We start from the raw sequence: 10,801 nt of genomic DNA, 5'->3' as shown, positions 1-10,801 counted from the left end.
TCTAATCTAACTGTTACTTTATTTTTAGGTCCAGTTTCTTTAGAAAATGGATGTGGCAGAAAAGCCACTAGGAAGAGAGTCTATTTAAGTGACTCAGATAACAATTCTTTGGCGACTGGTGAAAGTGTAAAAGTGAGAGCTGGAAATAACCGGAAAGTGCTACGAAAGTGTGCTGCTGTGGCTGCCAATAAAATCAAGTTAATGAGTGATGTAGAGGAGAATTCTACCTCTGAAAGTGTCTGTTCTGGCCGTAAGCTGCCCCACCGCAATGCTTCTGCTGTAGCTAGAAAAAAATTATTACATAATTCTGAGGATGACCAGAGCTTGAAGTCAGAACTTGAAGAAGAGGAGCTAAAAGATCAACTATCACCATTGTCCAACTCTCTTGCTGCCCAGAATACTGAAAATGGAGATTCAGAGTCAGAAAGTGATTTACGGGTAGCCCGGAAAAATTGGCATGCTAATGGTTACAAGTCCCAAATTCCAGCAACTTCTAAAACAAAATTCCTTAAAATAGCGTCTTCTGAGGAAGACTCTAAAAGTCATGATTCAGATAATGGACATAGCAGAACTGCTGGCCCATCAACATCTTTGCTGAAACTCAAGGCAGAAAGCATTTCAGAGGAAGAGGAGAAAGCAAATTCTGAAACAAGAAAATACAGCAGTAGGAAATACAGCACAGGTCGCAAGAATGCTCCTTTCCTTAAAAAAGCAAAGCTCTTCAGTGATTCAGAGGACTCTGAGTCTGACAAAGAAGATGGACAAGACAGATGTCATAAGATGGAAATGAACCCGAGTTCAGGGAATGTGGAATGTGAACCTGCTGCCAGATCCCAGTGTTTTTCAGATCATGTATCTGAAACTGATTTGGATTCAGATGATGACAAGAAAGCAAAAGAAAAACCAAATAGTTTTATAAAAGGTAATCAAAACATTTAATCTTGGTTCACTGCTTTTTTTTTTTATAGCATATTTTTTTTTCCCCATGAAATTTTACTTTGCTCCCTGCTTTCTTTCCATGCCATGCATTCTCCATTCATCTTTTCTCTCTGTGTGTACTGTTACTGGTTGTTGAGTACATTTAGTTTTGCTCAGGTAACAGGCAGCCTTGGCCAAAGCTATTTTTAATAGAGATTTCACTTCTTATATTGATAATGGGGATATTGTATTGGCTATGGGTTCAAGAAAAGCAGAGGCCAGCATTTATAAGCTGTTGGTGATAATAGTTTGAGAAGAGGAAGGAAAGAAAAGGGTGATTGAAAGGAATGTGGTAGGTAGTAATAATAATAGCTCACAGAACAGTTCCCAAGCTATTTGTCATCAGGATTTTTTTTCTAAATGCTTTACATTTATTTATGAACCAGTTTAGTCTTCATATCTTTTATGAGATAAGTACTATTATTATTATGTCCATTTTATTGATAATAACTCGAGTATGGAGAGTTAAGATAAATCACTGAATTGAGATTGTCCTGGTAAATGGAGAAAAATACTAGAATGGGAGGCATGTAAAGCTAAGATTAAACGTAGTGTGTGATGCAACTTTTTAAGTTTCAGGAAGGCTGACAGTGGTTAGTTTGCATACCTTAGTGCAGTGGTGAAGAGACTAGTTTGTATTCAGGTAAATAAAATACTGTAGTGTTGAGTGTCTTGTGTATATAGATAGAAATGCATGGGGTGTTATTGATGGGCGTATGTTACACTTGTGAATGGTGCTGAGGCTGAAAAAGTCACTGTTCGAAAGTAGTAAAAGCCATCATTCACTGCCATCCTCCTTTGAAGTTAGAAGAAATGCTGGACTTAAGTTGTTTAAAACGTTGAACATTTAATTCCTTTAGACTTACTCTTCTAGTAAAGATTAAAAGAGTATGCTTGATTTTTAGATTCTGCATCACAAAATCATGGACAGAGCAGGAAAGCTGCCAGGAAAAGGGTCTGTTCCAGTGACTCAGACAGCAATTCGAAGGTGGTTAAGAAAGCATCCAGAGCCAGACCAGGCCTTCTGAGAGTGCCTCGGAGGTGTGCCACCACCGCTGCCAGTCGGATCAAGCTGATGAGTGATGAGGAAGATGGCCGTGTAGACCACATGTGCACCAGGCGCAAAAATGCAAGGAAAAAGCCCCTCCATATTGCATGTGCCCCAGCCCAGAAGATAGATAGCAATTCTGAGGGGGATGTAAACTGTGAAGTGCCAAACGAACAGAGTGGCTGTGAAGGGCAGCCACTTGATGCCGACTCAGAAGGTAGTGCAAAAAGTATCAGTCAGTCTTTAAATGAAGACTCAGACTCTGAAGGTGTGTTGAATTCAGGACACAAGAACAGGCATACCAGGAGTCTCAAAACCAGTGTTGCACCTTCTAAAACAAAGAATGCCTTGATTGTGTCTTTGGAGGAAGATTCAAAAAGCCATATTCCACGGGGTGAGATAGGTAGAAAATGTTCTTCTGAGTCAACTTTGGTGCACAAAGCTACTGCAGAGAATAACTTTGAAGAGGAACTGAACTATGGGCTACGTAGGTGGAACGGCAGGAGGCTCCGGACCTATGGGAAGGCTCCTTTCAGTAAGACAAAAGTGGTGCGGGATTCGCAGGAAGCTGCCGAGACAGAAGTAAAAAGGAAGAGACTGCAAACTGAATTGGAAAATGTGAAAGCTTCCGAAACAACAGGGAGTTCAAAGTGTGGACCAGACACTAGCCCCAAATCTGACTCAGATTTGGGATCTGCCACTGAATCAGATGCTGACTGTACAGATGATTCAAAAACCAAAAAGAGGAAAACGAAAGGGAAAGCAAAAGTAGTTAGAAAAGGTAAAACTTTTACAGCTAATGTATCTAAAACTATGAGACGACCAAGACAGAGCAAACGTCCTAGGTTAAATGTGGATGATAATGACTGGGAGGATGTGGACTATGCAAAATCTAAAAGAGTTCTTCGACGCTCAAAAATAAAGACGAGAAATCAGGGTAGAAGGACCGTGAGATACCATGATGGGGATGATGATAGGAGCTTAGAAAATGTGTTAGATTTTGATGATTGCACCTTATGACCTTGAGGGAAGACCAGTTCACTTAAAAGAGGGAATGGACTGGAATTGATAGTGAAAGCTGGCTGTTGAAATTATTTTTTGTCCTACAATTCAGGGAATATATTTATATTTTTCTATGAAAAGTTATGAATGTGACTAAATCATGACTGTTATTTTTATTTGCACTTGCTTGCCTTTGTAGCAGCATCAGCACAGGTGCCAAAATATGCTTCATTTTGGGGGCAGATCTAACCTACTTTTGACAGTATTTAACTACACATAGCAAGAGTTTGAAATATGTTAAACACTAGACATTCTGGTTATCAGAACCAATAAGCATTACTTTTATGGTAGCAAGTGTCATACAGTTATTTTCAGAATTCGTCAAGAGGTGGTAGTTTCTAATTCCAGTCCTATTGTAGTATAAATTTCACATGACCTTTGTTTACAGATTCTTCGTAAATATTATGTTCATACTGACATAACAATTGGGGAAGGGGCGGTAACCACAATTAGTAGGCAAGGTACCTGCCACTTTTTTTCTTTCCCTGGCTACTTGAGTAGATTGCATTTTACCAGATTTTATCATTTTCATTGAAATGGTTTCCAGTTTTTCTTTCCAAGTCCTGTTGGGTCTTCTTTTTCTCTTTATTTTTAAGGAAAATATCATCTACTTTATTTTATAAACTTGAATTCATAAAGTGCTGGTAAATTATTTTTTTTAAAATGTTTGATTGTATATTTTAAATCTCTAAGGCCAGACCATAGCTAGCATTTTCTTTTAAATTGTGCACTAACAAAATATTGTATAATTTGTCTTTCCAAGATCTCCTGTTTTCCATTTATGGAATTTAACCAAAATCTTGGTCTTCCATAGTCTTACTCTGTGAAATAGAGTTTGTGTGCCTTAGATTTAGATAAAGTGTGTTCTTTAATAGAGTGTACAGGGCTAAAAGAGTATTTAAATTATATGTAGTGTTCCCCCATCTCTTAAATTGTAGAGTTTTGGTAAGAGTGCAATTGCAAATCTCATTTATATAGGAAAATCCTTGTCATTCTCCATCTCTCTTAGTCTCCTGCTGCCATGTGCAATCCCAAGCATTCTTTGCTGGTGCAACTAAGTATCTTTATTAGTGACCTCTAGTATAAATCTAAGAAACTGTTGTGGGAAAATAATTTTGAAATTCACTTAAAGCGTGACTTTTGCCACATCATCAAATACCATAGTACACTTATTTTCGAGCCAAATATTTTTACTTGATAGGCTGTGCTACTCCAAACAGTGTAGGTGGCCATTCCTAGCTTGTTTGTGCCTGAAGATGGACTTGACTCAAGTGGTTTACATATTTTGTAGCTAAAGGGTGTGTTACAGTACCCCCACCCTTTGTTATTTATTGGCCCTAATTGTGTTTGGTTTCAGACAAAATTAACCCTTTTCTCTCCTGTGTATCCTTAAGGTGGTAGACATTGAAAAGCATCAGACTCTGATATCAGTGTTAGAATGTTCTGAAGTGTTGGTATTTCTTGGTTCTCTATTCCAGTTGACATGGTAGAAGGTTCTTTCTCTTTCTACTCTGGTGTAAGGGGAAGGATATTCTTAGACATTACCAAGTAAGATAGGTGGTCTGCCTGCCTCTCCTTTGGTTGTTGAGAGAGCTATCACCACTTCAAAAGTATGATGCTTTCCTTCTCAAAGTTCGAGTTAACTATATTGTTGACAGATTGAGTCAGGATAATTGTCCTTGACTAGTGGCCCGAAAAAAATTAATGGCATGCTCTTTACTTCCTTAATTTTGAGAAATGGTGATAGATGTCATATCCATTAATTTATTTTAACTCTTCTTAAACTTCTCTGTTTTATATCTATTCTCAGGGTTATAACTCCATGTTTACCATCATCTGCAGAAAGGTACCAAAAAAATCCATAAACAAATATGGAATATATTCATAAATACATCAGTTCTTTTGGTAAAATGATACTTAAACCATTTAGGCTTCATCAGTAGAACTGTTCTTAACTTTTGGACTGAATTGATTGGCTGGTCAGCCAGTTCCTAATTTTTCATTTTGTCCAAAATGGTTAGACCCTTGTGTGTAGAAGCAGTATTTTTGTTTCATCTGACAAAAAACCAAAAACACAACAAGTAAGAATTGGCCTGGTGACTTTGAAAACATGGTTGACAATGGTAGCTTCTCAAGTTCTGAAATAAAACTAAGGGATTATAGAGAGAATCATTTTTATGGATTTTTTTGGTCATGGTGCTATTCCTAAGGTTAACTTTGAATATGTGACACACACTTCTAAGTACCCTTAAGGAAAATTAATAAATAATTAATAGTTCAAAATGTTTACACTGAGCACTAGAACATGTTTGACCTTTTTTTTTTTTTTCTATTTCTCTTTTTGCAAAATGAGCAGGGATTTAATGCACAGATGTACTTTAATAAGTTTGGGATCAGTTTGTATTTTTCCTGTGAAAAAAGATAAAAGGTTACAAGTGGAATGTGAACTGATCCAGAAGTAAGTGCTAGAGCTTTCCATTGCACTTGAAGTAACTAAATGATGTATATGAAGAAGAAAAGACTACTGTGGTTGTGTATGTCCAGAGTCCTATGATTTTATTCATTTATGGTTTAAAAAAAGGTTTGAGGTTATTTAGATTGGAGTTTTGATTCCTTTTAAGGATTAATTTTACCAAGCATATTAAGACAAAAAGATTTCAAACATAAAAATAGGTGAAGTTTAAAAAGCTTCCCCCCACCCATTTCCTCCTTATTTAAAAAGGGTATATTGACAATGTATAGTAACTTCCGAATAAAAGGAAAACTTTATTCCATTTTCAGATAATTCCTAGGGTAATCATTCTCCCTTGTGCCCTTTTTTTTTTTTTCTAATTTTAGGGGATTAGATCCTTTGTCAGTTTAGTAATCCTCAAAAGAATGATGCATTTATTTACTCACAACCTCTGTGTTACAACATAAAAGTTTCTTCCAAGAATCGTTGAGTTGTACCTAAAAAGAAAATTAGTTTTATAATAAGAAATGGGGTGAAAGAACTTATGTTTATGTTTTAGGTAAATGGAAAAAGGAGACATAAACCAATAAACTTAGCACCTGAAGGTACTACTGTCCAAAAATAAGAATAAAATACATCACTAAATCCTTCACACTCCATTGGCTGATGATCTCTTAAGTAAAATTTTTATTTAGAGTAACGTGGGTCCATACTGTGTTCCTTTGTCCCTCTTCTAGCCTTTTTTCTTTAGAATAATCAGAACACAGAATTTATTAAGTTCACTGTATGGTATTAAGAACTGAAATGGAAGGACTTTATTAATCTCTTCTGTCAGTACAAATTTAATTTGTGTTACCTGGGGGGAAAAAATGAGAAGTTTTGTATATCAGATTGCAAGAACATTGTTAAAGGTACATACAGTATTTTTGGTTTTCCTTTCTAGTCAATTGTATTTGTTTTTTGAGTAATATTTAAATGGCTAGAAAAGGTCTTTTTGCCTTCCCTTTTTATAGCTGAAATGCCATCTCCATTCTTCTCATTGGTATTAAGTCAGTATACTTACCTTATCAGGTATCTTGTAGTTGTCACCAAATCCTTTAGTTCATACATTGTATGGAAATTACAGTTCAGTTATTCTAGTATGATGGAGTGTAACAAAGCACCTTCATTGTAGAAGAACTTTTTGTCTGTTAATTATTTAAGTTATATCTCTCATCTTCTGTGGGTATCAGGAAATAATAAAGCAGAAACCCTAAGAAAATTGCAACCTAACAGAATAAGACTGTCTCTATTTGGGAACATACAGATCAGACCAAATATATTTGTCAAAGCTAGGGAAGAAAATGAAGCATTGTGGAAAAATCTAGTCCAACTAGATTAGTATTATCAAATTGTGAATTTAATGGAAAGGATTGAAATGTAAAAAATATAATGATGAGGGCTGTGTTGTCTTTTCTCACAGTTTAAGGAAAATCTTATAACTTTTAAAAAATTATAGATGTTGCCTAAGGATACATGGGAATTCTCAAATTTAAGAGAAATTTTTACCAATCACTCATAAGCCAAACTGGTTTCTAATACATTGCTAATTTGGTTAAAAAAAAAAAAATCAAGGCTCTTACTTGGTGTCTGTTCAAGGATTGTGTGTGGATTTGATGGAGGGAGGCGGGTAGGGTGCTCGGCGTTGGAGTCCTGCAGACTCCAGGCTCTGTCTCTGGCAGCATGTAAGTAACTTCAGACTGTTTGTAAAGACTGATTATTTCGTTGAATTATAAGTGCTACAGCATATTGTCTTGTCATACTTTAGTTTTTTAAGTTAACTTTAAGGTAAGTTTGATCATTTATTAAAATCTTCAGTGGAAATTCAGACTGTAAAGAGGCAGTCTGACAATTGAATGAGATGGCACAGACTATGTGGACTGCAGCAGCCAGCCTACCTTGGTTCCACAAGGAAAATTATTTAGAAGTTGTTAACCTTTTTCGATTAGTGATTACATGTTAAAGAAATTTTTAATTTTTAATAGGTTAAAGTTTATTTTCTAAGTTTTGATCCATACTTATTTGGTTCACCTGTAAAATTCTAACCACTTAACTGGAGCTTGTCAAAAATGCAAATCTTTAGTTTTCTGCCTCCATTTGAGATCTGTACTTTTAACTTTTTAAAATTAGCTCATTACCACGTCAGAATCTGCATTGTCAACTAGGAACTCGTTTTTTATTCAACTAACTGAAGTAGTAAAATATAACAAATTTAATAGTCATTATAATTACAAGTAAAGGCTTTTTTTTTTTTAACTACTACAAGCCGCCTAGCTGGTTGATTGTGTGAGGTCTGCACCATCTAGTTCCCCCTGCAACTCTTTCATCTCTGGATTTAAGCAGCTCTCCACCCTGTGTCCATCTGTGATCTCTTCTCCTGCAGGCAGAATGCAGGACTCCCACATTTGGTGTGAGTCAGCCTGGAGGGAGACGTGCTTGAAAGGGGGCTGCCTTCTAGCTGTCGGTGGCCCCATTGCTTTTCATTTGTAAACTAATAAAGCAGATTGAAAAACCCAGTATTTACTTCTGATATCATCTTATCCTGCCTGCATTAGTCTGAAATGATCCATCTCCTAACAAATTAAGCAGATTAAGATCCCTGAATTCATACTTCATAGGTTTTTTAGATTTTTAGAAAAAGTTGCAGTAGCCATCACAACTCATGTGAGAATCATTAAAAATGATTATCAATTGTTTCTAGAGATAAAATTATAGGGAGCTAGATTAGCTGTAGATGCAAAACACATCAAGGTTCTGTGTACCCATCATTGAGTGAATTGAAGACTTAAGGCCATTTATTCAACCACAGAAGTGACCAAACTACTGGAGAACAACCCTAGGTTACAGAATTATTTAACAGTCTCTTGACCTGACACTGCCATACCATTGACTTCTCAGTGTTACCATCTCCCCTGAAAAAAAATGTTAAACCCTGCGAGTTACAGAAAACCCTCTTCTACAGCCCATCTCTAGTGAGACTTCCAGGTTATGGGGTATTTGGAGACTTATACTGTGGGGAATATCAGTAAATGTTATTTGCTTCCAGAGTTTTGGTCATTGCCTATCAGTGAAGGTCAGACGATGAAGAAAAGAAAAAGGCCATCTCAAAGTCTGCTCTGATGAGAGGCTTGCTGTAGAGAGGTTACTATTTGCAACTAAAATGTTTTCCCTTTATAGGAGTTTGATTTACCCACAATCATAGTGACCAATAGTTGTCTGTACTTAAGTATATGAAATAGGCCAGTATATTATTTTTACTTTGACTCAGACATTTTCTTATATTTTTCCATTCTCAAATTTGTTTCTAATTCTCTCAGTTTAAATGCTGATAAGAATACAATTGTTTATGCTTCTATAGCAATGATGTAAAGTTTACTTCAGATCTAGGACTACAATTTTGTGTTACAAAGTATCATAATTGGAATATGAATAATCCTTCAGAAACTAGAGATTGTTGCTTTGAATCAAAACTAGCATGTCTACATCCAGATTTCTATTCACTACAGACCATATTAGAATACATAGTGATCTGTGAGTTCTATTTTAAAGTGGTCATCTCAATAAACTGTGACAGAGCCCTACTAAAGATGTAAATTGTCACTGTATTAACGAAGTTTTTATTATACCCAAATAAGGAGTCATTTAATGAAAGGCAACAATGCCTCAAGCACTCAGTGACCATTCCAACACCCATGGCTGACCAAAGACCACCTGGGATGGTACGACTTGCGGGGTTGTGCTGGTTAGTTAGTATTAAATGGCACTCACATTATCATTAGAGAAGTATCCTCCAAAAATTTTAAGCTTATACCCTAATAAATATATATTGAACTTCTAACCCTGAATTAGTCTGTCTATATATTTCTAAAAACTAGTTTTCTCAGAATAAAGCACTTGATAATTTACCAAGTTCTCAGTAATAAAATTGACACTGACTTACATGTATTACTTTTTTAAAAATTCCCCACACTGTCATTCTGTGTTCCTCAGATTGTTTTTATCTTGATGACATTCCCATGTTATGGTTTAACCCTTTAGAGATTTCAGCTTAATCGAGTTGGAAATACCTTATACAATACAACTTAATCCTGTATCCTCTCCCCTCTAATAGTTCATCTTTCCTTAAAGCATTTTACAGACTAGTTACAGTTCCTTCTGTAGAATCTTTTCCCTTATTTTGGATTACAAATGTCTTAAGAGTTGGTACTTACTAGGTTTCTAAGGTGTCAGTATAAGTACTTTCATCACAACACTGAAAAGGAATTAGTTGCTGCAGCTTCAATCATTTTGTCTCACAGAAATTTAGTGTAGTAGGATTTTATATATACAAATCCACTGGATATGTTGGGAATGAACTAATTGTATATTTTTAATATTTTTCCAACATGCAAATGGACGCAGTTTGTTGACTGATAATAACATATCCTCATTTTACTGTAAAGTAGAAATTTCACCTTAATTTTACCATGTATTTTTTAAAACTATTCATCTGTTGTTGCATATTCTAGCATTTGCTTAATGTGCTGAAGATTCACTCTGAATCTAGGATTGATTTGAGGACAGTAGTTTATAATTTTAAAATTCCTAAGAAAACATTTTTTGAAATGGTAATACCACTTTTAAGCCTCTCCTCCGTTCACTCCCCAACTTCCTGTGCAGCGACTCCAGAGCCCAACCAAGGCAAGGTTGGGGGGCGCCTTATGGGGGGCCCTGCTGAGCAGCTCAGCCCGCTAAAATGCCATTTTTGCAATGCCTTGTGACTTATGTCTTTAGAAATGGAATTTTCACTGTAAAAACAAGTGAATCATGTAATTTTGGTAAAAAGGACTGAAGCATTTGTGGGAAATTGCTTTTAGCAAAGTAGTTCCTAGCCAACTATGGGAGAACTTTCGTGGGTCTTGGAGGAAACAAAAGCACATCTTTGAAATGCATGTCATAGATTTAAGGTAAACTCTGAAGAGTTAATTTTGAGGTTTTAAGGCTTAGCTCATCACCCTCTCTGTTGTTAACGAACTTGTCAATCCACAGAAGTCATTTTCACCTGTACTCATTTGCCCTTGATCACAGTTAAATGTCTCCCTTCACAAAGGAAAAACGAAGAAGGCTGGTAGTTTGTAGTTTCACTGCTACAGAGTAACTGCTGACGGCTGGGAAAACCCTTATTTTCTATCCTTAGCAGTGAAAAGGAAGTGAGTCCCAGATGATGTGTGGTTATTTCAGTG

The 10,801-nt window shown here is 36.1% G+C and overlaps 1 protein-coding gene across 2 annotated transcripts in view; it reads left to right on the top strand.

Annotated features, from left to right (window-relative positions):
• BRWD1 (bromodomain and WD repeat domain containing 1) overlaps window positions 1-10,801 on the top strand; it is a 122,857-nt gene that overhangs the window by 107,450 nt on the left and 4,606 nt on the right. For both annotated transcript variants that reach the window (XM_070376332.1, XM_070376321.1), the window contains 2 exons: window positions 29-922; window positions 1,884-2,807. In XM_070376332.1, coding sequence (XP_070232433.1) covers window positions 29-922; window positions 1,884-2,807 — 1,818 coding nt within the window. The remainder of the gene's footprint in view (window positions 1-28; window positions 923-1,883; window positions 2,808-10,801) is intronic.

Source organism: Bos mutus, chromosome 1 (assembly GCF_027580195.1).
Source record: "Bos mutus isolate GX-2022 chromosome 1, NWIPB_WYAK_1.1, whole genome shotgun sequence".
NCBI classification, from domain to species: domain Eukaryota; kingdom Metazoa; phylum Chordata; class Mammalia; order Artiodactyla; family Bovidae; genus Bos; species Bos mutus.
Note: the sequence above shows the minus strand (reverse complement) of the source record. Positions and strands in the feature narration are given on the sequence as shown.